We start from the raw sequence: 25303 nt of genomic DNA, 5'->3' as shown, positions 1-25303 counted from the left end.
ATGTGGATCGACAAACGCCATCCAGGTGACTCCTCAGAATCGTTGCCCTGGCTTCCTTTGCTTGCTAATAAAGTCCATCACGGAGATGTTGAGACTTAACTTGGCCTGCGCAGGTGCTTAGTCATTGGGTCGTCTCACAAGAATTGTGAGACGTGAGTACGTGTGTTTTCGCAGCTTGCAGACATATGCCTCCTAGCGTCTGTGCAGGGCGAACAGAGAAGAAGCGTGATGTGCTGTCGTACTGCCGGTCGCTCGTGTTGTCAGAGAGGTGTCGTTGGTGGGGGTTGAAAGGCCGTGGTGGCGGATGCTCCGTCACGCTAATGGCCAACGGCAAGCCACTGCTGCCCCCAGTTTCTTACGAGGCGCAGCAAGCTGGGGTGACGCCCGCCGACAACCTAAGCCATCACTCCACCAACTTTTCCCTCGGCTTACGCAAATCACCCGACTGACGTACCCATTCCTATACAAAGCCACCCGGGCCACGGCCTCGCTCTGTAAAACGGCAAACTACAATTCACGATCCACAAACCACAAACGCGCCCTACTTAGACGCTCAACCCAACCCAAGGGGTCGACCGCCCTCCCAACAACCAGTCCAAGCCTCACCTTTCCGCGGTTTCTTCCTTCGTACACAGGCAGCAACATGACCTTCAAGTCGGTCTCCACATCCGGGACAGTGTCCAGCAAGGCAAGCGGCCTGTTCGACCTCAACGAGCATGGAGACAAGTCCATCCTGGTGTACAAGTACCGCTCCGGCGCAAAGGGACTAGACGTCACGACGGAGCGCGATTTATGTGCAGAGCTTGACAACAGTGAGTTTACCTGTGAAACATGCCCTCTGCCTAATTCCAACTGACCATTGTGCTTGCTAGACTCTGAGTTGCCTTTCATACGCGTCACACGGAAGCCCATTCCGCGTGGAGCCAGCCGCTTGGACATCTCCAACGAGGACCTGCTGCTGCCTGAGGAGCGAGACAAGTTCGCCGAGAAGCTCGCCCCCAAGATCTCCGTCGCCAATGTTGGCCTGCCCACAGCGGCCAAGTGGAGGCGCATGATTTTGGGCAGCTTCGAGGACCTCTACATTGTCCATCGTGGGCACTCGCTTACACCCGAGTCCTCCAAGAACAACTCTCCTGAGTCTTCGCAGCAAGTCAGCCCGGCGAGTACGTTTCCCTCTGACAACGCGCACCCGTTCCGGAATCCGGACGCCTGATTCGATGGTTGTAAGCTGGGCAAGGCGTTTCGTTGCCCTATTGGATTGGCTGCGCCCCACGACGCCTACGCCTGACAATGGCTGTGGGGCCACGCTCAGCCTGTCCATCTTCCGACTTAGCACCAACGTAATGCGCCACTACAAACACGACGACGGGACTTGAGTCACCCCTACATCCTATACGTCTCTCTTTACTTTAGTCATACGATACCCATGAGCACGGCTCACAAGCGACGGCGCTACATGGCGCTACATGGAGTTCTGGATTTCCTTGTTTCTTTCAATCACGGGTGTCGCCCTTGATCAGGTGTGGCGTGGGAGCGCCTTAGGCATGACGGACCCCATATATCCTCTGCTCTCACGAGGCTGTTGATAGTACCTCGTCGTCGAAATTCAATCCTTGCAACTAGTCGCATTTACGTGATGCCTAATTATCTCATGAAAATTACCATTATCCATCATCGCCCCCATATTGATAACCTGATGTCAATTCAACTGACACTATTAACCAACAAAAGACAACCCTCCCAACAAAAGACATAAGATCTCCTAGATTATATCTAGCCTTCCAACTCATCACGGCGCACTACCCTCCTTCTTCCCACCTTCCTCCCTTCCCACACTAACCCGCCTTATCCCAGGCTTACCCTCCAACTCCCAAATCAATACATCCGCACACCTAACAAGTCTGTAAGCCTCCTCAAGCATCGCGCTATGATCTGTCGTCACATGCGCGTGTGAGTGACGCTCACCCTCACTACTGATATGCTCTTGTGGAGACGGAGATGGAGACGGAAATAGAACCACAACTGGGACTAAACCCGAGCCGTGTATCTTCATGACCTTGTACAAAGGTTCAGAGCGAGAGCCGGAGCCGGGCTCGCGGCTGTGGACCGTGGTATGTGGGCGGGAGTTCGCCATTTAGATGAGGGGGAAGATGGAGGGTATGGATGTATGGGAATGAAATGGTGGGTTTTATAGAACAATGTTGAGCAGGGAATATAACATGGTCATGAGTAGCGAGGTAGTACACGTTGAGTCCGGGGAGAAAAGCAAAGTTTCCATGGCGTGATTGAATTCAACTTTATCCTTATCAAAGAAGGTTTAATACCAGTGAGCCCGTACCCCACTGTTTCAGACAGTACCACGTACAGTTCGCTACCAGCCCAACACAATCCAACATCACGCATTACGCTCAACGCGTTCAGTTGAAACGGAACAGCTCTCCGCCCACACGGTCCCACTCGTCATCCCATCTATTCCCACTCTCCTTGAGCGCGCCGTCCTTCAGTGTGCTCAGTAGCCCATCCGCCTCGCCAAACAGGCTGACCAGCTGCTCGGTCAGCTGCAGCGAGCTGGCGAATCCCTTACCGTTCACGTCCTCCTGCACGAGCTCAGGCCATGCTTCGAAGTCGCCCCAGCCGACGACCGGGAGGCCCGCGCCGAACATATCGACGACTTTCATGGGCAGATCGACGCCCGAGGACGAGGTGTGCAGGGAGACGCCCAGATCGGCGGATGCGAGGAGCAGGGCGTAGTCTTCTGGCGTGAGCCACGCGGTTTGGATGACGACGTTGACGAGTTTGTTGGCTTGGTTGAGGGCGCGGACTTGGGCTAGGTAGTGCTCTTTCAACGGCCCTTTGCCGGTGATGATGGCGAGGATGCGTGGGAGGTGGGGGTTGGAGGGGACTTGTGCGGAGTAGGCGCTCAGCGCGTCGAGTAGGAGGGAAAAGTCTTCGTCTGCGGTCCAGGATGTGGGGCTTACGATGAGCTTCCAGGGTGTTTTTGACGAGGGGGAGAGGTCCTGTGCGTGTTGTGCTGTTTCGGGGAGGCGGGAGAGGAATTTCAGGCGTGACTGGGAGCTGATGGGGCGGAACATGGAGGCTGGGCGGTCGTGGAGGGATTGGGCTGTTACTCTATACTCGTCCTTGAGCACGCGGGCCATGGCGTCGGTGACGGTGATATGGTGTCGTGCTGCTTTTGCGAAGACTTTCTCGTACCATGCGGATATTTTGACAAGAGGGTGAGTTTTTCCCAGTTTGAGCGCTAGGATTGAGTAGCCAAAGTTGTGCCAGTCAATGACTAGGTCAGTGTTTCGGAGGAAGCAAACGAGAGATGCTATGGCGAGGGTCGGTATCGACGGAGGGTTCTGGACTAGCATCCATCGTCCTGGTTCAGAGCGATATCCCACTGCTCTGTAGAGTGACCTGGCCTGCCAGAGAGCTTTCAGTGGCGCCAGGATGGGAAACAGAAGCTTGCTGCTGGAACGCAGGAAAGAGGGAGCTGGGGTCAATGGGATGATCTCGATAAAAGGGTTGGAGACAATGTCTGGATGTATCTCTGATTCTACGTTGACTCTTAGATACAGATGTCGTTCTAAAAACCATAGGACATACCCTGGTATCCGATCAGAAAGACTCTCCCACCGTGTTTGGCAATGCTCAGTGCGTGGTACTGCATCCGCGGCGACCGTCCAATGTCTCCCAGAACAACAACCTGAACAGTCCTGCCTTGTTTGAACTGCAACGGGTCGCTTCCATCTCTCCTCTTCACTTTCACCTCGTTGCCCTCCTCATCGACAAAGGTAAGCGGCTTGTCTTGGTAAGGGTCATATTGGGAGGGCAATGTCAGCAGCACGAGTGTGAAGATGGTCGACAGCGCCACGAAGAGACCCAGGGCAATCTCGAAGCCATGGCTGAACTTGTCGGTGAAGATGTCCTCGCCCGACATGGTTTCGTGTGTGTTCGCGAGGTTGAGCTTGATGGTTGGCGATCATGTTGCGCCGCGCGTGCACTAGTCACTAGCCACAAATGCGGAGGTGACGCCACCGATATGGCAGGTGTGGATGGTCTATCAATGGCCCCTGAAGACTGGATTTGGACGAAAAGCAACAAAGGCACCCGGTTGTCTCATCTATAGCACCACTAGACAACCCTATCCTTTCCCGGACAGCTATCTCTACACTTGAAATTACAACCACCCCGGAATTGGCTGCTGGAAATCCAAAGCAACGGTGCACCTGCCTATTGCGTGCGTCGAGACGAGGGCGGACCTCCGAACGCGGCTCTACTTGCTAGGAGATGGCGTCTACGTATGCATTGCCCACTGCTTCCACGACGCGCGCTCATAGCCATGGACGACCACGAGCCATGTATCCTCCCGACGCTTCTCCTCTGCGAAACGGTCAACTATCGCCTGTCGACGAGCAGAACCACTTTGCCCTAGGCCACCAGCACCAGATTTCGTCCAGTATGAACGGGAACGGACAATCGTATGGCGCAGCGCGCTCCCCGTACGTGGAACAGAACGGACACGGTCACGACCACCAGGGCCACAGCCACAAACACTCGCTTTCAAACGACTCGACACACTCGTTCAAGTCCTTCTCGAACGGGAGAACGCGAGGCATGGCTCGAGGGGACCAAGACTTGGGACGCACTCCGACGCGCAAGAACAAATCGGTAGAGAAGGCAGTCTTCTCTCCAATACACGAGAACCCTCCTGCGCTGGCCCCACCCTCTTCGTAAGGAACCACGGACATGCCCTTGAAATATATACTAACCCTGGACCAGATCATGGCTGGAACTGCCCGAAGCGCTCACCGCGCTCCTCATCCCGCTCCCATACCTCCTCGCATCACTAGCATTCCCAAGCGGCGCCAGCCGAATACGAAAGCTACCTCTGACGCTCTCCGAAGCCGTTGCTAAGCTTGCGCCTGCCATTGAGACGCAGGACGTCGCAAACAACTCGCAGCTCCTCCACGCTCTTGCGCTCTCGTCTGCGACGTTGATACTGGTTGGCCTGATACCAAAGTTAAGCTCAGGCGTAGATCAGCCCTTGGACAGGCGGAAGGCAGGAAGCTCTCGCAGCACAGGCGCTATGGTGCGAGATTGGACTACAACCTGGCGTATGTGCAAAAGTATGCTCAGCATATTGTTGCCATTTTTTGCGGCGCTACAGCTTGGAGGGGCCAGGACAGCGTTGGTCCTTTTAGCTGCGACTTCAGGAGGACTTGGAGCTCTCGACCAGAAGCCAGGGAAGCATACCTATTGGGACGATCTGAAACGAACACTACGAACACGGAAAAGCACTTGCGCAGTGCTAGCTATTGGGATGCTTACAGATATTCTGGATTCTGGACACGCGGGAGGAATCGTACTTGGAAATTGCGCTTTGTTGGTTTCGCTTTTTCTGGTCCCTCCGCCTTTGCCTACGGCTGGCTGGTCAATTATGACAGGACAACAAAATCAATATGGCATGCAGATGTCAACTCGAGCATCGTTGCCGAAGCCTTCATCGCCTTTGACAGGTTCGTCTGAAGACACGCTTATCACCATCGTCTCAGGGCTTCTCCTTACATTGGTCACGGTTTTGTACTCAGCTTTCTCGTCTTCTTCGCTGTTTCCAACACAGCACGCGATTCTGTTCTCTATTTTGTCAGCTGTGTCGGCAGCGGCACTCGTGTGCTTTTCACTGCCAGCAGCATTACGGAGCCAAAAGAAGGTCGGACTCGTTCTTGGCTGTCTTTTCCTTGCTGGTTTCGGTATCTGGGAGTATTTCGATACACATCTAGCCAGGGTGTACTTCCCAGTGAGCTGTTTGCTGTTTGTCGCGGCGCAACACTTCGATACAAAGGCGCATGCGCCTCATTCCCATGATCACTCGCATGCTGGTCATAAGCACGCACACGACGACCATGATCATCATCTTCACGGCAACCACTCGAAGCTCTCCGCATTTCTGATTGCGCGAGCTACACCGGGATCTATCATACACAGCATTTTGATTGAGAAAGACTCCCGCCGGATTGCTTATTTCGGAGTGTGAGTCTACAGTCTGAGTCCGGGATTCTACACGCTTTTGCTGACACAACTAGGCTCAACTTGAGTTTCATGATGGTTCAGTTCTTCTACGGCTACGTCAGTGGCTCTCTGGGACTGCTTACCGACAGCATTCACATGCTGTTTGACTGTGCTGGTCTTGCTGTAGGTTTGGCTGCAGCAGTAATGAGCAAATGGCGACCGAATGCTCGATTTCCGTACGGCTATGGCAAGATCGACACGCTTTCTGGTTTTGCAAACGGCGTGTTCCTTCTGTATGTTTTCTGAGATATCTTTGGGAGTGTCTGCTAACTTTGGCCAGCCTCGTCAGTGTGGAGATCATCTTCGATGCTTTTGAGCGCTTATACGAGGGCCACGAGCTGCAACGACTAAATGAACTCCTGGTCGTCAGTATTCTCGGCTTCCTGGTGAATATCGTGGGTCTTACAGCCTTTGGACATGCTCACCACGGCCATGGGCATTCTCACGACCAGTAAGCATATTCCTTCCTTCTTCAGGTGTAGGTGAAACTAACATCAACAGCGACCATGGAGACCACGGTCACAGCCACTCTCACGACAACGAGAACATGCAGGGCATCTTCCTCCACATTCTCGCTGATGCTCTTGGTTCCGTAGCTGTCATCATCTCTACCATTCTCACCAAATCTTACGGCTGGTCCGGTTGGGATCCCATCGCGTCATGCATGATCGCCATTCTCATTTTCTTGTCCGCAATCCCGCTGGTGAAGAGCGCCGGCATACGACTTATGCTTTCTCTGCCCGCTGATATTGAGTATGGTGTTCGTAACACGCTTGGTGAACTCGGCTCACTCAGAGGTGTGGTTGGGTACATGGTGCCGAAGTTCTGGCTCGAAGACGAGGGTGCGGCGCATGCAGACGTTCACGCTAAGGAGCATGATCACGACCATGACCACGACCATAAGCATGAAGACGCGGGATGTGGCCATGGACATGACCACGGACATGCTGGCCACGACCACAGCTCTTCGCACGATCACTCCCATTCTCACGACCACTCACACAACCATGCACACGATCATTCTCACGACCACTCGCACGGCCATGATCACTCACACGACCACCACGACCACGATCACGACCACAGCCATGCCCCCCGCCAGCAAAAGATCCTCGGCGTCATCCACATCATTGCGTCTCGCGGCGCAGATTTGGAAGACGTACGCGAACGCACAATACAGTTCCTTAAAGGCAAGAACATGGAGCTAGTTGTTCATGTAGAGCGGGAAGGTGACGGGCGGTGCTGGTGCGGCGGTGATTCGAAGATGAGTTGATGAGTGTTTTGCGCTGCGCATACTGTGGAGTTTTTGTATACAAGGGAATGCATAGCATTGGGTAATTGCGTTAGACTAGGACTGTGTATAAATTCTAGGCATTGTGTCCGCTTGCTGTTTTCGTCATACTTTGTCCAGCTTATTTCGCAAAATCACAAGAAATGGATTATGCCAAAACACATGAGGGTTGTTCTGTGGTTCACTTACACATATCTTCTTCAGTTTCAATCCACTTCCATCCACTTCCATGTTTTTGTTTTCTACCTTCTCAAAAAAGCATTGAATCTTCGTCTCGTCTACTCTACCAATAGTCTTTCTCGCATTCTATGCACCTCCTTCCGAAAAGTCCACCTACAAAGGACATAACCAAAATTCATGGATGTTCTGCTCAAAACATGGGAGGATATTGCTCATGCCGTTCGTCGACGAGAAACCAAGTTCAAATCTACCCATGGAGTCTTTACCGAGCCGAGCAATCAGTCTATATAACCTCTGCCTTTTATACTTCCATTTCCTTGCACTCCCTCACACCTTCTATATTCTCCAAAATCACAATAGACAAGGACGATGGTCTGGTCTGGTCTGGTCTGGTCTTGTTTTCAAAACTTTGCCAAAACCCGATCATGGTCTGCATTTTTCCCCCTAAAAAAGAACTGGACAGACCTTATGTCTTGCTCTCCTGTACAAAAATACTACGAATCGACCAATGTTTGCGTCTTCTTGCTCGAAAAACAGTACAACCAGTTGCCTCATGTTCTGCGTCTTCTGTCTGAAAAGGTTACATTTCAGTTCTATGTTCTGCTTCGGCCTGTACAAGCGCACACCAGCTATATCCATGGCGGCTTGTGTTTTTTTGTCTTTGAGAAAATTAGGATTGCACAGGTCATGTGGTGCGCTTCTCTCTCTTTAGGAATAATACGGTGCAGATACGTAGCTTGGCTGGCTATATATATTCTATCTGCTGCTCAATCTTTCCTCTACATTTCCTCGCAGCTTTCTTGGTTATCAAAGAAGAATTTCGACAGGCGAATGTGGTTCTGCCTCCTCAAAACCCTATCACGAAACGGATAATGTTCTGTGCGTCTCTTCTCGAAAATCACAGAATGAGCAACGCCATGTTCTGCTCTTTTGTTGTTCCAAAAATCCTGACTTGACCGAGCTATGTCTCGTTTCTCTCTCCCTTCTCCTCTCTACTCCAAAAGCAGGTGTTGAATTACTCCATGTTCTGCGGTTCTCCTTCTCAAACATCAACTTTGTCAGCTTCATGGAAGACGCTGTCTGAAAAGACAGAAACTCTACTCTGTTTTACTTGTGTCTCTTCTGTATCTTTGCAATATCCATCTACTCTAAAATTCAGCTACGAATGTGTCATGTATGTACGAAAACTTTACCCCGGAGTTCTACATGGCGTGTGTTCTGTTCTCCAAAGTCCTAAACGTCTGTCTTTTAAAAGACAAACGATTTCGCGTTATGTCTGTCTGGTCTTTCTATGCAGTTGTTCGTTGAAATAGAGTACGCGGTGACGTATGTGCATTTTCGAAACGATTTGTTGTTTCAAAATAGTTTGCTGGGTTGGAATATTCAAATCTTCCTCTTGTATACTCTGCTTTTTGGAACATACATTCTATTATTCTTACTCTTAAAAAGGCTTCTGCAAGTGAGTCATGTTTGGCTGTTGCCCTGTCCAAAAACATCATGTCATATAACCACATAATCAGCTTTCGTCTTTTCCAAAGGAAAAACGAAGACACGGGATGACTTGCTCGTCCCTTCCAAAAACCAATCACGTACTGGTGATGTCCTGCTTCTCAGTTGTACCTAAAACCAACTTACAAGACTTGTTGTGTTCTTCTTTTGCTATATATAAACCTCGGGTTACACATTATTCCATGCCTTCTACATCCTTGTTGTGTCCTCTTTCTCAAAAGCTCCGATCGTCACATTTATATCTTGTTTTCTGCTTCCATAAAAGCGATTCAATGAAGTTCATGTGTTCTGCTCCTTTATCTCCTTTTAATCACCATACCTTTCCCTCCAAACTCAAAAAACACTGGCAGGACAGGTCATGGTCCGCTGGTCAAAGATAACTAACACCCTGTCTATGTGTTGTCCTTCCCGTTCAGTATCATTCCTAGGATTACTATTACAAAAGTTTGTTGCAACAGCCGTCATGGGCTGCTTTGCTCCTTTAAAACTCACGCCAGGTACTGAGATATGATGTCCTCTTCTTGCACAAAAGGTGCACAAAAGTCCTTGTGATCTGTCGACAAGTTCCTGGTTCCAAAATAGATAGCTCATCTCGACATGTTTTGGTGTTTTCTGTGCGAGGAGCTGAGAAATCTTGAAAAGAAATCATCGTGTATGGAATGGAAGCTAGACAACACAACCCTCATGACGGTTGCGAGATTCTCGAAAGAAAACATAGGTTAGAAGTCGTTATCAATCACACACATGTTGGAAGCTCTACCGGCCGTCATGGTAGATATAAAGTTTTTGAGGCTAAGACGTAGCTTCCCCCATCTCACAAATATGTTGCAAATGAACCTAAAATGACAGCAGTAAAACGGTTTGTGAGTTTTTGTTCCTTCCAATATTCCAGGGTTCCCTTCTCGTCTCCTTTCCACAACCGTGGTTCTTCTTCTCATTCAAAACCACTGCTACTATGCACATGGCTTGTTGCTATTCTCGCAGATGCATATGTGTCCAGGTGCAAGCTTCACGGTATTTCTCTCTGGACAACCCTTCTTCGATGTTATAAGCTGTGTCTTTCTAATCTAAAAATGAACTGCGCAGAGATATAGTGTGGCAGCTTCCGATCCTATTGCTCAAAAAGAAAACGGGACCTCTTCATGGCCAGTCGGGACACAGAAGAGTATAAGCTCTTACAAAGAAGCTTCTTATTTCTTATAACATCACAGTCAATTCGTTCTATCAAAAGTACAAGGTCCCCATGCCATGGTTTCGTTGTCCACCTTTCCACAACTAAGACCATGAAACATAAATGAGTTTACGGCTATTACACTGTCTCCTACTATCACTTTGGCCTACCTCTTTCTCCGGATATCGGGGACTTGGACAACGATACATAAAGACTGACCTCACTCGTCACTTCTAGTCTATTCTAGGTACACCAACTATATTTGCATTTACAAAAACCGATACAATGCAGTCATGCGACTCCCGACAATCTTATAACTAAATAAAACTGTGTACAAAGCTCACTGTCGTTTACTCCATGAAAGTTCTATCTCTGTTCCCGTATCCTGAAAAATATCAACCCGCCGATCGTATGGTTCTGTAAGATGAAATATTCCCTACATTCTATCTGGAGAGGCGGGAAATTTCCACGACCACAAAAAGACTAGAACCCAAAACAAGACCTGTGGACGCTCGATGGCTTTGTTTCTGCGTTCTACAACGCCTGAAACAGATGAAAAGGCGATGGGCTTATTTTCAAAATGAAAAGACTTAGCTACATGTGTTTGGAGTTGAGCACTTGAAAACAAAGTCTATTGTGAGAGGGTGCGTTCATGTGTGTCTGAGAAACGTTGAGTCTCAGTAAGAGTTGTTCTATGGAGATGAGCAGGCAATATACACAACTTCAACTCAAAACCCAAACGTCACGTTTAAATCTAGTTATGATTTCCATAAAGGAATCCTGCCTGTCCCTCTCTCTCCTCTCGCAACACCTCCCTGAACTATGTCTAGAAGATGACGGGCAAAATCTATATGATGTGAGATCTATGCTGTAAACCAAAAATTACAACCTCATATCTTCCTCTAGTCACGATTTAAAAGTACAGAACAATACCCAAATGTCGAGATTGTGAAACGCTTGAACGAAATGCCCAACAACTTGACCAATGGAACTGCCGTCCTTCGTTCTCAAAGACACCGAGCTCTTGTACATGCTTGTCCAGCACAAGCCAACCCACCAATCTTTCCAGGAATACAATCTGCATAAAACCCCATCCTCTTTTCTCGAACTAAACCACAGAAGAAGCTGCACTATGTTGTCTCTTCCTCTCCCCTCTCTCCGCATACAAAGAAAATGGACAACTGTGCCACGATCGGGAAAATGGTATTGAACCCAGTCATGTCTCGGAAGAAGAGCAGAGCAGAGCACAAAAGAGAACCTATACCCCCTAAACAAAAACGATCGTATGTGCCAACTATCCCAAGTCCGAAAACGCAAGAACCAAAAACAAAGTCGAACGCCGGTATGTTGGCGAGTAAAACACACATTCAAGAACAGCGGTCTCTCTCTTTCTGAATCTCAATTCTCTACGTCGCAAGAATTCGTGCGTTGTACTCCTTGAAAACTTTAACGTATCTGATTCCATGGTCGAAAGCTGTGTTTTGTTTCTTCTACCAGAAATGGACACAAAGAAAAAGTATGGTGATTGCTGCTCCTATTGGGCCATCTTTGGAAATAGAAGATGTGCATGAGGTTATATGGTCTTACCGCTCGTAAAACTCAATGCGCCTGAGACTCAGGAAACGGGGTTGAAGACCAAGTCCAAAAAGACCATGAGTGGTGAGAGGAAGAGCATAGGGTATGATGGTGATGCGTAGTTGTAATCGAGAATATGACAGTAGTGATGGTGATCAATCGAACGGAAACAAGATAATGCAGGAACTACTTTTAACTCATCCTTAAGAAGGAACTGCTGTACCGTCCATGAAGTATGAGTACCGTACCAATCGCAGCGGGACTATAGACGAGTACCTACCTCAATGTACTGTAAACCCATTGAACGGCGATTGCAGAGCTCGCCGAACATATCCAGTCCTACGTATCGCATCGCCCACCCCATCTATTTCCCCATCGTCTGCAGATACGACTCCCACCCCTCCTCAAGCAGAGCCTTGTCCTTCCTCAAGACCTCCTTCTCATTGCCCTCCATCCACACCCTCAACCTCTCCCTGATGACCTTGTTCTCCGCCCCAAGAATCCTCACAGCCAACAGCGCTGCATTCGTCGAGTTATTGATACCAACAGTAGCCACGGGCTCACCACGCGGCATCTGCGTCATGCTGACCAGACTGTCCCAGCCATCCATGTGTGTAGCCTTCACGGGAAGTCCGATGACCGGCAGCGTAGTCCAGGACGCACACATGCCAGGCAGATGGGCAGCGCCGCCCGCCGCGCCGATGATGACGCGGAGCGACGTGTCGGATGCGGCTTTGGAGAACTCACGCAGCCAGTCGGGCGTGCGGTGTGCGGAGGTGATGCGCGTCGTGAAGGGGATCTCGAGTTTCTCGAGGATCTGGAGGCCGGCTTTGAGGACGGGGAGATCGGAGTCGGAACCCATGATGACGGCGACGAGGGGCTCCTCCTTGGATTCTGTTCGTGGGCCGAGAGGCTTGCCTTTCTGGTTGTCGACGAAGTCGATGAGGGGCTGGATTTCGCGCTCTGCGGCTGCGAGAGTGGGTGCTGTGATGGTGAGATGGCCCATCTTGCGTCCTGGGCGCGCATCGCCTTTGCCGTAGAGGTGAACTGATGCGGTTGTTGTCGCTAGAGCTTCGTTGGCAACCTTGACATGTGAGTCTGGCGTCTTTCCGCCGAGGATGTTGAGCATGATTGCGGGTTCCCGGAGTCGCAGGCCGGCTTGAGGAATTGGTATGTCCAGAATTGCTCGCAGATGAGCGTCGTACTGAGAGATCGGACATGCTTCGATGGTGTAGTGTCCCGAGTTGTGAGGTCGTGGCGCAATCTCGTTAACCAGCAGAGTGTCGTCCTTGAGTAGGAACATCTCGACACCAAAGACACCTTTGCCCTCGAATGCTCCGATTGCCTTCTTAGCTAGATCTTGTGCTCTCTGCGCCGTCTTCTCGGATACATTTCGTGGTGGCGCGTATGTGAGTTTGCAGATGCTATCCTCGTGCACTGTCTCGACAGTCGGGAATGTGAGTACACCATCTTTCGTCTTGACGACCATGACTGCGAGTTCCATTCGGAACTCCGCCCATCGCTCTGCATACAGGGGTCGGCTGCCCAACGTCTTCAAGGCGCCTTCGAAGTCCTGTTCGCCGTTGACTACAAAGTTACCTTTGCCATCATACGCCTCCGTCTTGCTCTTCAGCATGAAAGGAAATCCGTATGTAACGCCCACCTCTTTCAGTCCTTTGCTACCCTTGCCTTCAAGATCAATGCTATCTGCAACATCGACACCATGCTCTTTCAAATAATGCTTCTGCGCATATTTGTCTTTGATGATTCGCAGTGTCTTCCAGCTCGGTTCAACCACAACCTGTCCTGCCACCTCTTCCAACATCTGTGTGTCCACGTGCTCAATCTCTACCGTGACGACATCTGAACACTGTGCCAGTTGTTTCACCGCTGCTGCATCTTTGAAAGACCCCTCGATATGGCCATTGTGTGCAGATATCTGCTTGGCAGGTGATGCTGCCGCGTCCAGAATGTTGACTTGAATGTTCAGGCGATTGGCGGCTTCAATCAACATGCGACCAAGCTGACCTCCACCCAAGACACCGACTTTCCTGTTGTCGGCCATTTTGCGAATATTTGATTGAGTAGTACAGGGAGGAGAGCACAAGTGATGTGGTGACTGCTTTCGGTCAAAAGGTGGGTTGAGACACGGCAGCTTGTAATTGGTCAAATCAAGGGCGAGAGAAAATTTAGTCTGCGATTAGAACGAAGTAAATCGATCTTATCATTTAAATCGTGCTGCCGAACCCTTGCTCAACAAAGGGCCTCATACTGTGGTGGGCATCTTCACGATACGTTGGAATGTGGTCATCACGTCCGATAGCAATTAGACACAAAGTCTGCCTCAAGTCACGTCTCTCACGGAAATTGAATTGGGCAGTTGTAATTCATGAGTTGACCTCATGAGCTCGGAAGAGCTCATTGGTATGTTTCCATTGCCTAAATGGACATTGAGTATCTTTTTGTGCGCCCGTCAAGAGCACATGTCAGTCATGAAGCACGCCTCGTAAGTTAATTCCCATGACCATGACCACGCCGACAACCCAAAGAAATCGCTCCACCTCAAGCAATCGCTTAGACCTTGAAACCACGGGACCTTCTGCGTCCACGAGCGCGCTCGAACTTGCGGCCCTTGCTCTCGACGTAGGGCTTCTTGTGGGAGTGGGGACCGAAGCCGAAGTGCTTGACGGACTCGCGGGAGTTCTTGGGTCCACGGAGGAGGAGAGTGTTGGCTCCGGTGGGGGAACGAGTGGCGACCTCATCGATGGTGAGGGCCTCACCGCCAGCGGCCTCAATGCGGGCGCGGGCAGACGCAGTGAAGCGCATCGCGGCGATGGAGAGCTTGGGGAACTCTGCAGATTATCAGCACCAGCCGGACACTTTAAGAACGTGCAGAATGTACCGAGGAGACGGACGTCGTCGGTGACGGGGCCGACAATGACGATGGTCTTGCCCTCGTGGGCCTTGGCGGACTGCTTGCTGGCAGCGGTCGCGACGATCTTCGACAAGCTGACGGCTATTGGGGGTTAGTGTATTCGTCCGGCAAGACTCGTGTGTGCGGTGTTCTTACGAGGGCGGTTGATCTTCGACATCATGAGGCGTCGGAGAACCGTCTTGTTGAAGGGGGCATCGGTACGGCCTGGTGGTCACTGTCAGCCCAAACAACATGCGCATTTGCGGTAGGGTACTTACGAGCCAGGAACTTGTACAGACGCACCAACAGCTTGACATAGGGGTTGGTGGACTTAGGGACCTCTGTATACTCGTCAACCTCCGCGCTTTCGAGGGTTCATGTTTGCGTCCAAAGGACAGCTGGGCGCCCGCGCATTGCTGCGCAGACTCGACGGGGTTCACATACTGCGGTGCCCGTCTCGAACATGGTGGCGGTCGAGATCAATTCCCATCTTGACTGATTTGACGTGTGGTGTTGTCGGGAGCTGTGGGTTAGTACAATCGTTGCGAAGTTCTGGTGATCGTGAAATTCGTTCTGTGGGCGGCGGTCTTAGCGCGACTTGGCGAGTCTCACCGCTTTGGGCAGAATCTGGGAGGGCATCGTTTTAGCAGTGCAGTTAGTACGTTTTATTTTGAGCAGAAATCCATATTTATCCCACCCGCTTCACAGACGCACCTAGCAGAGCGCTCAAATATCAATCGTAAAAGCAGTTGACTTTGGCACGCGTCTATTAACATTACGTAGCTAAAGAACACATCAATGCAGACCCCTTCATAGGTAGTCAGTGCATAGTCTATATATATAATCACATGTAATCCTTCATATTCCCTTCGTTGCCCCCTGATACGCTACTGAATATGACATGAAACCTATGAGAGAAGACAAAAGGTCTCCAATCAAAACTTCTTGAAAACAATCCCCCAGGACATAGAGACAGCCCGTTTGCCTATGCTTTCGAACACCTGGAATACGTAAAACCCCATCTCACTCCAAATTTGCCCCAAACAGTGGATGGAAAAACAAAAACAAGAACCAAACATGATGACCATGTCCTCGAGGTGAGGTAATGCAAGGCTACAAGCCGTAAGTTGGGATTGAATCATCGGGGAATATGCACGTCTTGGCCTGGACGAGCTCCACTCGATCAATCGATCAGTATCCCTTGTCGCCAATCATGTGGCCGACTCCGCTGTAGATCTTGGCGGTGGAATCGGGAGCATAGCGAGGTCCGAGGGAGCCAAAGATCATGAACATGGAGATGATGACAGCGCCAAAAACCATGATCTTGCGGAGTGCCGGACGGGTCTGACCAAACTCTGCCCACTTCATGGTGCCCTGTCCGAGGTACTCCTTCATCTTATCTCCGCCAAGCTTGTAGTAGACAAGACCACCTAGCGCAATGCTGTAACCGAAGGCCTGGAGAAGAGTGACAGGGTCACGGAACAGGAACATGGAGGCAAAGACAAGGAGAATGTCCTTCAGTACACCGGAAAGAGTGAGCACGAGCGAGGATGTCTTTCCAATCTAGAATAACGTTAGCTTGCGAAAGCAGTCAACCTCAGCAATCGGCACGTACCAGGAACACAACAGAGACGTTGAGCATGAAAGCGACGGAAGCGTTTGCGAGCAGTGTGAAAGTACCGACACGGTAGATATCCACCATGGTCAGGGTCGGGAACTCGGTGAAGAGCAGGACCATGCCGTTCATGATGGCACACGCTGGGGCGTAGTAGTAGAGAGAGACAAGCGGGTCCATCTTGAAGTCGGCGGAGCTGAGGATACGCTGGACCATGACCAGACGGACAGCCTCGAAGACGATACCACCGACTTGGAAGAGGAAACCAACCATGACGAACTGGATCTCGCCGAAGGATGCAACAACGACACCGATGACAATGAAGGAGACATTTCCGAGAGTCTTCAGGTTGACCGGTGCAATGCCAAGACTCCAGGTCGCGATGAGGACAGCAACAGGTGTGGTAGCCTGGAAAGGTCAGCAATTGTCTACATCCTCCAGTCGTGTGTACGCACCTTGAGCATCTGGATGAAAGACACGCTCAAGTACAGATATGCCTGGTTACCGCAGATCAAGCTCAAGCTGAAGAACAGGCCAATCGGAACAATTGCTCGCAGGTATACGCGGCCGGTCATGGGCACTTTCTTTCTCGAGTCGAGGATGGACGTGAAGCGGGCGAGGAATTGCGTCATGATCGTCGCAAAGATCAAGTGCCATGTTGTGAGGAAGATGGGAAATTCTGCGCGCGTGTGAGTATGGGTTGAGATGGATGTGATGATTGCGACGTACGGAACTTGGCCGTGTCCAAGATGTACTTGTTGAAGACGATGGTGCTGGAACTGAGGGTGATCCATGTCCTGCGCAGCGGTTAGCGATGCCATGCAGAGTGCAATTGTTGTGAACGTACGCGATGTACACTGCAGGATGGAACGAGGCTGTCTCGGCCGCTGGCGACTTGACGGCGTCGGGGTTCACAGTAGGCAGCACTGGCAGGGCTGGATCACGGGCAGCGTCCACGGAGGAGCGGACCTTCTCTTCTCCAGACATGGTTGCGTGGTGCGAGGCGACTTAGCGAGAGACTGTGAGGGACGTCGTCGACGTGCGTGGTCGGAAAGTCGAGTGTTGAAGGAGAGACGATGGCAGCGCTGAGCTTGTCGATTCGTCGGCGAAGATTGCGCGGCTGCTGACTGATGGTCTCGGTGCACGGGAGAGCGACTGGAGACACAGCGTAGCACGGGCAACACTGAAGGATTGTGTCTGGCGCACAGGAGGAAATGAGGAGATAAAAGAGTGCCGGGGAAGTTGTTGGGAGCTGGTAACGTCGACCACTGGACATCAACTGCGCTAATACGAGGGGCGGAACTCCAGGTCGTCACACAGGGGTTCTGGAAGACGCTATCACTGGGCAACGGCGGGTGGCGTGTGCTTGGTAGATGCAGATGAAGATGAACGGGAGCAACACTGTTTTCGCGCCGTGAAACGGATCTACCGTGGGCCCGTCTCGTGTACACGCAAGCAACTCCCAATCCCGGTCGATTCTCTGGAGCGCATTTGCGGTCCACTACGTACATATCTTGTTTGTACGCGTAACATTTGCAGTTCGCGCGGCGAAATATCCCGCGACTGAAACAGTACCTAGCTGAAAACCCTTCAACAGCTTCACTCTCCATTTCCTGTAGCCAGCTCTCCCGCAAACGCATTGATTGTGGTTGACTGAGTTTCTGTTGATCAGCAGGCTGGTCAACTCTGGTACCGCGTAGGTTCTGAGCTGGGCCGAGTAATAGGGGTTATGCATACCTATCGATATCTCATAAGAAAAGTCTACACGGTGTCGACTACATAGTATAAAGTCACACTAGCTACGGTACACGAAGATGATGCGTCGTTGATCTCGTGTTGCGTATTCCGCGGATTAGACTATGTTAATACTCGATTAGGCGATTTCGATGCTGTGATCAATATATGCAATGGGAACCCGCGGTACGCAGGCAACCTCCCTCTCCCAAGAATCGAAACAATTGCAAAGTCACAGCGTCCAATCAGTACCCCCACGATGCACGCCATCTATATGATCGTCTGCAACCATGTCGTGCCCCTTTAATTCGCCATTGCCGCATCAAGCTCCCCAGTCGAGTTTGTGTCTTCCGAACCTGTGGTGCTAGTAGCGTCAACGTCCTTGGCGCGCTTGTCTATCGCGAACTATTAATCTCTCCGCCACGCCACGCTCCAGACTTGCTGGCCACCGCTGTCTGACTGAACCAATACTCGCCTACACGCCGAGTACATGTTAAACTACGCCCGACAAACATTGAAGAGAGTTCCTAGTTTCCAAGAACTCTTGCAGGGAAAGATGGGTGCATCCAAAGAGGAAATGTATGCTCACCGCCTGCCCGCATTCCTCGCATGTAGCTCGAGTTGACAACCGCACAGTTCAGTCGACGTGCTCGTCATTGGTGCTGGACCAACTGGTCTGGGAGCAGCGAAGCGTCTCAACCAAATTGTATGCTTGAGAAACCACGAGATTTAGAGGGGCAGCTGCTAAGCAACCTCAGGATGGCCCCTCATGGCTGATTTTGGACTCGAACGAGACGCCTGGCGGTCTGGCCTCTACGGACGTCACCCCAGAAGGCTTCGTGAGTAAAGTTCTTGGATGTTGACTTGCCTCTCAAGTCTAACCATACAACAGCTCTATGATGTTGGTGGCCATGTCATCTTCTCCCACTACAAGTACTTCGACGACTGCATCGACGAGGCCCTACCCAACGAGGACGATTGGTTCACCCACCAGCGTATCTCCTACGTCCGCTGCAAGAGCCAATGGGTGCCCTACCCCTTCCAGAACAACCTCTCGATGTTGAACAAGGACGATCAGGCAAACTGCGTCGACGGGCTGATCGACGCTGCCCTGGAGGCGCGTGTGGCAAACACGAAGCCCAAGGACTTCGACGAATGGATCATGCGACAGATGGGTACTGGCATTGCAGACCTCTTCATGAGGCCATACAACTTCAAGGTCTGGGCTGTGCCTACCACCAAGATGCAGTGCCAATGGCTTGGTGAGCGCGTTGCCGCTCCCAATGTCAAGGGCGTGATCAACAACATCATCCACAACAAGACCGCAGGAAACTGGGGTCCCAACGCAACTTTCCGCTTCCCCGCTCGAGACGGTACTGGTGGCATCTGGATCGCTGTTGCGAAGACCCTGCCAGAGTCGAACACTCGTTACGGCGAACACAGCACAGTCACCAAGGTCGACGCGGACAACAAGCGCGTAAGCCTCAAGGACGGCACTGTGGTCAACTACAACAAGCTCGTCAACACCATGGCCGTCGATGCTCTCGTTGAGTCTATGGGTGACAAGGAACTCATCGATTTGAGCAAGGGTCTCTACTACTCGAGCACCCACGTCATTGGCGTGGGTATCCGTGGTGAGCGTCCCGAGCGCATTGGTGACAAGTGCTGGCTATACTTCCCAGAGGACGACTGCCCATTTTACCGTGCGACTATCTTCTCCAACTACTCCCCACACAACCAGCCTGAGAAGGACGTCAAGCTGGCCACTCAACAGCTCGCCGACGGCTCGAAGCCCAGCTCCACCGAGCCCAAGGATGGCCCGTACTGGTCGATCATGCTCGAGGTTTCCGAATCTGGCATGAAGCCCGTCGATGCGAAGAACCTACTGAGGGACTCCATCCAGGGTCTCATCAACACAGAGATGATCAAGTCTGACGACGAAATCGTCTCCACATATGTCCGCCGCTTCGACCACGGCTACCCCACTCCGTCCCTTGAGCGTGAGGGTGTTCTCACCAAGCTCCTCCCCGCTCTCCAGGCCAAGGACATCTGGTCGCGCGGCCGATTCGGTTCCTGGCGCTACGAGGTCGGCAACCAGGACCACTCGTTCATGTTGGGCGTCGAAGCCGTGGACAACATTGTCAACGGCGCTGTGGAGCTTACGCTTAATAACCCCGACTTTGTCAACGGGCGCAAGAACGAGGAACGCCGTCTTCAGGACGGTGCGCAGGTCTTCGCCAAGTCGAAGAAGGCCCTTGACTGAGTGCACACACACGGACGGTCGACGAGCATGTAATGAATCTGGAGCACATTTACGGGATACCACGCACAATCTGCAATGTCACGAACGGAATAGGATAGGATGGGATGGGAAGGAGGCACATGGGTGCCGGGGCAGGAGTAGAATTAGCATATGTGCATGGATGTTTTTTTGGAGGATGGATGGAGACTATCTTGCCGAAGCTATTTCTTCACTATAGAAAAACATCGTTGAGGCTTTGTCAAAAGCTTCGTTTAGACATCTGATGGGTCGGCATTTTTTGTAGCAATGTAGACTTGGATTCCGTTGTTTTGTCGTATATATTGCCCTTCCTTGGTTTTATGAAACGATGCATCGTCCACTTTTTGCCTCGAGCGAGTTTCTGCTGTTCTGCTTTATTTTCACGACGTCATTGTTTGGACGTGTGCATGTGGATCTGTTGGGGATCTGTGGTGGATCTGTGGTGGATGTGTAATAGAACTTGGAACTTGGAATTTGGAACTTGGAACACTGCAGGCGGCCCCGGGTGTGGGATGTCGATATGAAACACGGGCCGATGGGGTGCACGGCTTGTATTGTGTTGTGTTTTGTGTGGGACGGTGTGTTAGATTGGTGTTATCTGTGTAAGGTGTAGCGGGTGGGACTGGGAGATTGATTGATTGATTGAGGGTGTTGAGGCGGATGGAGAGTATCGTATGCTTGGTGGGGAGAAATGAGGAGTTCGTGTTTGCAATATGTGAGGAAGTGTATATTCTCAGTACGGACGACATTTCGCATATCATATTGTAAGGGTAACTTTTCGATAACTCTACTTGACGACTTCTTTTTTCTTTCTTACTTCCCAGCCCTAAATCTCCTCAGTACTTCCCGCTCCTCTTCGTTCCGCGCTACTCCCTCGTCGTCACCTACAGCTAGCTTTTGATGCTTCCACTGCTTGCCCCCCGCGCCGTACTCAGCACTAACCTGCGCATCTCCAATGAGCACCCACTTGTAGATACACAGCCCTTCCAAGCCCACAGGGCCTCGCGAGTGAATCTTGTTCGTTGAGATGCCCACCTCAGTACCGAACCCATAGCGCTGGCCGTCCGCCATGCGCGTCGACGTATTCCAGTAGACGGAGGAGGAATCGACAGCAGCGAGGAAAGCGCGAGCGGTGGACTCGTCAAGCGTGAGGATAGCATCTGTGTGGTGGCTACCGTGGGTGTTGATATGGCTCACTGCGTCGTCGAGGGTATTGACAGTTTTCACAGCCATGATGTAGTCGAGGAACTCGGTGTCGAAGTCCTCGGGCCCGGCTTCCTGCAGGATGGTAGCAGAGTGGGGGGATAGTTTTTCGCGCAGGGCGGCGAGGGAGGCCGGGTCGCAGCGCAGTGATACGCCTTTTTGGAGGAGGGCTTCGGCGACGGCGGGGAGGGTGGTGCGCAGCGCGGATTCGTCGACGAGGAGCTGCTCTGCTGCGTTGCAGCCAGCTGGGTAGGAAGCCTTTGCGTCGAGGATGATTTTGGCGGCTTTGTCGGCGGGGTAGTCGCCGCGTAGGTAGATGGAGCAGATTCCGTCGGCGTGACCGAGGACGGGGATGGCGGTTGAGTCTTTGACGTAGCGTACGAGCTTGTTGCCTCCTCGGGGGATACACAGGTCAATGTAGGTGTCCTGCTTCAGGAGGTCGGCAATCACGTCGTGGGTTTGGACTAGTTGGAGACATGCTGGAGGGACGGATGTTGAGGAGAGGGCGTCAGAGATGATGGAGGCGATGGCGGCGAAGCTGTTGCTGGATTCTCGTCCGCCTTTCAGGATCGCGGCGTTTCCGGATTTGAGGGCTAGGGCGGAGATGTTGGCGATTACTTCTGGGCGGGCTTCGAAGATGATAAGGAGCACGCCGATGGGACAGGTGATGCGGGAGAGGGTGAGGTTGTCGTCCAGGAGTGTTTTTGCAGTGGTCTTGTTGACTGCAGGTGTGTTAGCCACTGCGTTTAGCTTTCAAGAGTATCGTATGACATGTGAGTTTGATCAAACACGTGAGAAATCTTGAGTGTGTGTCGAGCACAAGGATGAAATCATTTTGCACGTACTTGGATCATCTAGTTCCCTCACGTCCAGAATACCTTGGAGCATATCCTCATACTTTCCCGGCTTCCCCAAATCCAGTCTCTTCACCAGACTTGCACTCAATGTCCCCCCAGCCGCAGCCTGGTTTGCAGCCTCCAAGTCCTTGGCATTGGCTGCCAACACCTTCTCTTTTCCGTTTGCGAGCGCATCGTGAATCGCAGTCAGGGCGGCATTGCGCTCTTCCGTAGACAGGACGGCAAGTTTCCGCGAGCCGACTCTTGCCGACTGAGCGATCTCGAGCGGTGTGGCATTGGTGAGAGACATGACTTGTATGAGGTTGCTTCACGAGATGGGTTGGGCAATCAGACGTCGGACCTTGACGATGCTTCGAGAAGGGCGCGTGACTCAGATGGCTGAAAAAGAAAAAGTCTCCTCCAATGCGGTGTATGCAGGGTCTTGCTCGGCTGCATATGCAATTGGAGGCCAGAGACAAATCACATGCGGATACAACAATGTCTAAAGATAGGTAGGCGTGTGAGGTTCAAGTGGTGTTGCGGGGTGCAGTGGGTGCCACTATCTGTGGCGGTGTACCCTTGCAGTAGTAGCGCGTGTCTTCGCTGCGTGCCATAACGGGAGACTCGATGCATGCGTCGATTGATGCGGCTCTCATGCAGTCTATCGAATTGGCAGATTACTGACAGATGCTCCTGCGTCATATTCCATCTTCTGCCGTGTCTAGACGCGAAATAGGCAGTCGCATTGTCGCGCTCAATCACGCAGGGCAACTGCAACCCTGTCATTGGCATGGCCAAGGGTCCACTCCCAACCTCCTCCATCGTCGTGCCAACCTCGTCTTTACTCGCCCGACCAACCGCGGACAGCGGCACGCGCTGCAGGACCTTGATTTTTAGCTAACACGTAGGTCACCGCTCACTCATAGGATGGCTGGAGATTTCTTTTTATACTACACCTTGTCGGGTCCCGAGACCTGGTACTCACATCACACCGTCCACTCTTTACCTCTCAAGTGCTGAGCAGGTAACCAAACATCGCTCTTTACGACGTCTACTCACACACTGTGACCTGCTAGTGCTCGTTACTCCCATCACTACCGTACACCACCCAACCGACGCTACCACAACAATCGCTACTTGTCCACGTCCAAGATGCTCTCCGCCGTACGCGCAGTCGCTGCGCTCGCCTCTGCAGCACTCCTCGTCGCTCCCTCGGCCGCCCAAACATACACCAACTGCAACCCAACACTGCGGTCCGACTGCCCAGCGGATTCGGCACTGGGTCGCACAGTCAACATCGACTTCACCTCTTCGTCTGACAGCTTCACGCCTCAGGGCAATCCCACCTACGACTCAAGTGGCGCAGCTTTCACTATTTCCAAGACGGGCGATGCTCCCACGCTTACATCGAAATGGTACATCATGTTTGGCAAGGTCGAGGTGTCGATGAAGGCGGCCCCGGGAGCAGGCATCGTTAGCAGCTTTGTCCTCCAGTCTGACACCCTGGATGAGATTGATTGGGAGTGGCTCGGCGCCGACCCCGACGAGGTCCAGTCAAACTACTTCGGCAAGGGCCAGACAACCTCGTACAATCGCGGCGCTTTCCACGCAGACACCGGGAGCCAGACAACCTACAAGATGTACACGATCGAATGGACACCCGAGCAGATTGTGTGGCAGATCGATGGAAAGACTGTCCGAACTCTCGAGCCCGCCAACGCTGAAAACCAGTACCCCCAATCACCCATGCAAATCAAACTTGGTGCATGGAGTGGCGGCGATTCGGCAAACCCTGCCGGTACAATCTCCTGGGCTAGAGGGCCAACCGATTACTCAAAGGGGCCATACACCATGCACGTCATGTCTCTCAAGGTCTCCGACTACTCCACTGGCACCCAGTACAGCTACGGCGATACTAGCGGCACTTGGGGATCTATCAAGTCGAACGGCGGTGTCATCTACTCTGGCGGTGACAAGCCAATCCAGGATTCGCCTCAAGTAACAGCAACGGCCAGCGGACAGCCCATTCCTTTCACCCCTCATACAACCTCCGTGGTCGACCGTCCGAGCGTCTACCCCTGGGTTCCTGCGTCGTCGTCATATGTACCTCAGCCTACATTCGCCAACTACCCTGGCCTGCCGAGTGGGTGGAGTGTCTCTGATACAGGCAAAGTCGTTCCTCCCAGCTCAGCTCCCGTTAGTAAGACTCCTCCCTCGCCCCTATTTATATTTCGTGACAGTGTGCTAACCAATCTCTGCAGCCATCCCCTCGCGTGTCCTCTATGCTCTCGCCTGCAGCTTTGCTCTCGGCGCCATCTGGCGATTCTAGGCCTGAGGAAATCATCAGCATTGATGATCAGGTCTTCATTATTATTCACCCCGACACATCACTTTCCCAGTCTACTCTCACTGCTTCGATCAGTGTCTACGCCCCGAAGAACGACGTCGTAGCATCGGCAGTCACCGTCGTTCCCACTGCCAACAGTGGAATGTCTCGATTCCTCAGTCATTCCTACCTCCTTTCAGCGTTTACCTGTTTCGCCGGAGCTACGCTTGCCACCATGTAGAGCCTGGAGCAGGTGTGGCACGCACTCGCAATGTCCGGTCCTGTTGTTTCGTTTTTAGTCAGCATCGTTCTTGTTATCTTCCGCATAGCGTTGGCGTTTGGCATTGTCAGGATCAAAATCAAGATTAAGATTTGGGTCCCTGCATTTCCCTGGTTGAGCGCTTCGTGCGTACACAAAATTTAGTTTGCGTTGCATTGCATTAGAATAGATGAGTTGGGTTGAGTTGAGATGGAGGGCAAGATGGCATTGATTTGGACATGGAGGTGTACCCCTTAAGGGTTATGTTGTATGATCACGACGGTGGCATGAGAGATGAGCTATGGCTCGCTAGTAGTTTAATGTTGATATGATA

The 25303-nt window shown here is 51.8% G+C and overlaps 11 protein-coding genes across 11 annotated transcripts; 6 read left to right on the top strand and 5 right to left on the bottom strand.

Annotated features, from left to right (window-relative positions):
* Nucleotides 1-643: 643 nt before the first annotated feature.
* P153DRAFT_380823 (uncharacterized protein) lies at nt 644-1213 on the top strand (the record flags this gene model as incomplete). Its single annotated transcript, XM_033669967.1, has 2 exons — nt 644-812; nt 873-1213. 2 exons carry the CDS (start codon nt 644-646, stop codon nt 1211-1213), a joined length of 510 nt encoding a protein of 169 aa, XP_033529410.1.
* A 779-nt stretch (nt 1214-1992) lies between these two features.
* On the bottom strand, nt 1993-3964 carry P153DRAFT_362723 (glycosyltransferase family 33 protein). The gene is made up of 2 exons (XM_033667204.1): nt 3610-3964; nt 1993-3559 (listed from the first exon to the last, which is right to left on the bottom strand). The coding sequence occupies exons 1-2, from the start codon at nt 3941-3943 to the stop codon at nt 2418-2420; spliced, it is 1476 nt and encodes a 491-aa protein (XP_033529409.1). The 5' UTR covers nt 3944-3964; the 3' UTR covers nt 1993-2417.
* A 119-nt stretch (nt 3965-4083) lies between these two features.
* Nucleotides 4084-7688, top strand: P153DRAFT_419561 (cation efflux protein). Its single transcript, XM_033672195.1, has 5 exons — nt 4084-4736; nt 4786-6036; nt 6090-6308; nt 6356-6526; nt 6577-7688. The coding sequence occupies exons 1-5, from the start codon at nt 4294-4296 to the stop codon at nt 7346-7348; spliced, it is 2856 nt and encodes a 951-aa protein (XP_033529408.1). The 5' UTR covers nt 4084-4293; the 3' UTR covers nt 7349-7688.
* Nucleotides 7401-7793, top strand: P153DRAFT_14502 (uncharacterized protein). The gene has a single exon (XM_033662132.1). The coding sequence runs from the start codon at nt 7517-7519 to the stop codon at nt 7712-7714; it is 198 nt and encodes a 65-aa protein (XP_033529407.1). The 5' UTR covers nt 7401-7516; the 3' UTR covers nt 7715-7793.
* A 3429-nt stretch (nt 7794-11222) lies between these two features.
* Nucleotides 11223-11640, top strand: P153DRAFT_362721 (uncharacterized protein). The gene has a single exon (XM_033667203.1). The coding sequence runs from the start codon at nt 11400-11402 to the stop codon at nt 11619-11621; it is 222 nt and encodes a 73-aa protein (XP_033529406.1). The 5' UTR covers nt 11223-11399; the 3' UTR covers nt 11622-11640.
* A 186-nt stretch (nt 11641-11826) lies between these two features.
* P153DRAFT_306031 (phosphoribosylaminoimidazole carboxylase) lies at nt 11827-13891 on the bottom strand. Its single transcript, XM_033664623.1, has one exon. It carries the CDS (start codon nt 13864-13866, stop codon nt 12166-12168), a length of 1701 nt encoding a protein of 566 aa, XP_033529405.1. The 5' UTR covers nt 13867-13891; the 3' UTR covers nt 11827-12165.
* A 298-nt stretch (nt 13892-14189) lies between these two features.
* P153DRAFT_392302 (ribosomal protein L18e) lies at nt 14190-15238 on the bottom strand. The gene is made up of 5 exons (XM_033671137.1): nt 15160-15238; nt 14994-15056; nt 14872-14940; nt 14704-14817; nt 14190-14653 (listed from the first exon to the last, which is right to left on the bottom strand). The coding sequence occupies exons 1-5, from the start codon at nt 15203-15205 to the stop codon at nt 14376-14378; spliced, it is 570 nt and encodes a 189-aa protein (XP_033529404.1). The 5' UTR covers nt 15206-15238; the 3' UTR covers nt 14190-14375.
* A 278-nt stretch (nt 15239-15516) lies between these two features.
* P153DRAFT_362718 (TPT-domain-containing protein) lies at nt 15517-17728 on the bottom strand. Its single transcript, XM_033667202.1, has 5 exons — nt 17178-17728; nt 17060-17127; nt 16786-17009; nt 16331-16738; nt 15517-16278 (listed from the first exon to the last, which is right to left on the bottom strand). Exons 1-5 carry the CDS (start codon nt 17315-17317, stop codon nt 15907-15909), a joined length of 1212 nt encoding a protein of 403 aa, XP_033529403.1. The 5' UTR covers nt 17318-17728; the 3' UTR covers nt 15517-15906.
* A 543-nt stretch (nt 17729-18271) lies between these two features.
* P153DRAFT_419557 (UDP-galactopyranose mutase-like protein) lies at nt 18272-20727 on the top strand. Its single transcript, XM_033672194.1, has 4 exons — nt 18272-18643; nt 18701-18770; nt 18823-18903; nt 18957-20727. Exons 1-4 carry the CDS (start codon nt 18555-18557, stop codon nt 20325-20327), a joined length of 1611 nt encoding a protein of 536 aa, XP_033529402.1. The 5' UTR covers nt 18272-18554; the 3' UTR covers nt 20328-20727.
* Nucleotides 20728-21158: 431 nt separating this feature from the next.
* P153DRAFT_278834 (gamma-glutamyl phosphate reductase GPR) lies at nt 21159-22694 on the bottom strand (the record flags this gene model as incomplete). Its single annotated transcript, XM_033662980.1, has 2 exons — nt 21159-22270; nt 22394-22694. 2 exons carry the CDS (start codon nt 22692-22694, stop codon nt 21159-21161), a joined length of 1413 nt encoding a protein of 470 aa, XP_033529401.1.
* An 842-nt stretch (nt 22695-23536) lies between these two features.
* On the top strand, nt 23537-24951 carry P153DRAFT_380814 (glycoside hydrolase family 16 protein; the record flags this gene model as incomplete). The annotated part of the gene is made up of 2 exons (XM_033669966.1): nt 23537-24580; nt 24646-24951. 2 exons carry the CDS (start codon nt 23537-23539, stop codon nt 24949-24951), a joined length of 1350 nt encoding a protein of 449 aa, XP_033529400.1.
* Between the last annotated feature and the right edge of the window lie 352 nt (nt 24952-25303).

Source organism: Dothidotthia symphoricarpi, assembly GCF_010015815.1.
Source record: "Dothidotthia symphoricarpi CBS 119687 unplaced genomic scaffold P153scaffold_1, whole genome shotgun sequence".
Taxonomy (NCBI): Eukaryota; Fungi; Ascomycota; class Dothideomycetes; order Pleosporales; family Dothidotthiaceae; genus Dothidotthia; species Dothidotthia symphoricarpi.
This window is presented reverse-complemented; position numbering and strand designations above follow the sequence as displayed.

Coding starts and splice junctions, on each gene's coding strand:
- P153DRAFT_362723 (XM_033667204.1), bottom strand. CDS start 3,943: ATGTCGGGCGAGGACATCTTCACCGACAAGTTCAGCCATGGCTTCGAG. Junction 3,560..3,609: donor CTTTCTGATCGGATACCAGG/GTATGTCCTATG, acceptor GAGTCAACGTAG/AATCAGAGATACATCCAGAC.
- P153DRAFT_419561 (XM_033672195.1), top strand. CDS start 4,294: ATGGCGTCTACGTATGCATTGCCCACTGCTTCCACGACGCGCGCTCAT. Junction 4,737..4,785: donor GCGCTGGCCCCACCCTCTTC/GTAAGGAACCAC, acceptor ACCCTGGACCAG/ATCATGGCTGGAACTGCCCG. Junction 6,037..6,089: donor CGGATTGCTTATTTCGGAGT/GTGAGTCTACAG, acceptor TGACACAACTAG/GCTCAACTTGAGTTTCATGA.
- P153DRAFT_14502 (XM_033662132.1), top strand. CDS start 7,517: ATGCCAAAACACATGAGGGTTGTTCTGTGGTTCACTTACACATATCTT.
- P153DRAFT_362721 (XM_033667203.1), top strand. CDS start 11,400: ATGGACAACTGTGCCACGATCGGGAAAATGGTATTGAACCCAGTCATG.
- P153DRAFT_306031 (XM_033664623.1), bottom strand. CDS start 13,866: ATGGCCGACAACAGGAAAGTCGGTGTCTTGGGTGGAGGTCAGCTTGGT.
- P153DRAFT_392302 (XM_033671137.1), bottom strand. CDS start 15,205: ATGGGAATTGATCTCGACCGCCACCATGTTCGAGACGGGCACCGCA. Junction 14,818..14,871: donor GTCGAAGATCAACCGCCCTC/GTAAGAACACCG, acceptor AACCCCCAATAG/CCGTCAGCTTGTCGAAGATC. Junction 14,654..14,703: donor CGACGACGTCCGTCTCCTCG/GTACATTCTGCA, acceptor GATAATCTGCAG/AGTTCCCCAAGCTCTCCATC.
- P153DRAFT_362718 (XM_033667202.1), bottom strand. CDS start 17,317: ATGTCTGGAGAAGAGAAGGTCCGCTCCTCCGTGGACGCTGCCCGTGAT. Junction 16,739..16,785: donor CTTTCATCCAGATGCTCAAG/GTGCGTACACAC, acceptor TGACCTTTCCAG/GCTACCACACCTGTTGCTGT. Junction 16,279..16,330: donor ACGTCTCTGTTGTGTTCCTG/GTACGTGCCGAT, acceptor ACGTTATTCTAG/ATTGGAAAGACATCCTCGCT.
- P153DRAFT_419557 (XM_033672194.1), top strand. CDS start 18,555: ATGTTAAACTACGCCCGACAAACATTGAAGAGAGTTCCTAGTTTCCAA. Junction 18,644..18,700: donor GGTGCATCCAAAGAGGAAAT/GTATGCTCACCG, acceptor ACAACCGCACAG/TTCAGTCGACGTGCTCGTCA. Junction 18,771..18,822: donor CGAAGCGTCTCAACCAAATT/GTATGCTTGAGA, acceptor AAGCAACCTCAG/GATGGCCCCTCATGGCTGAT.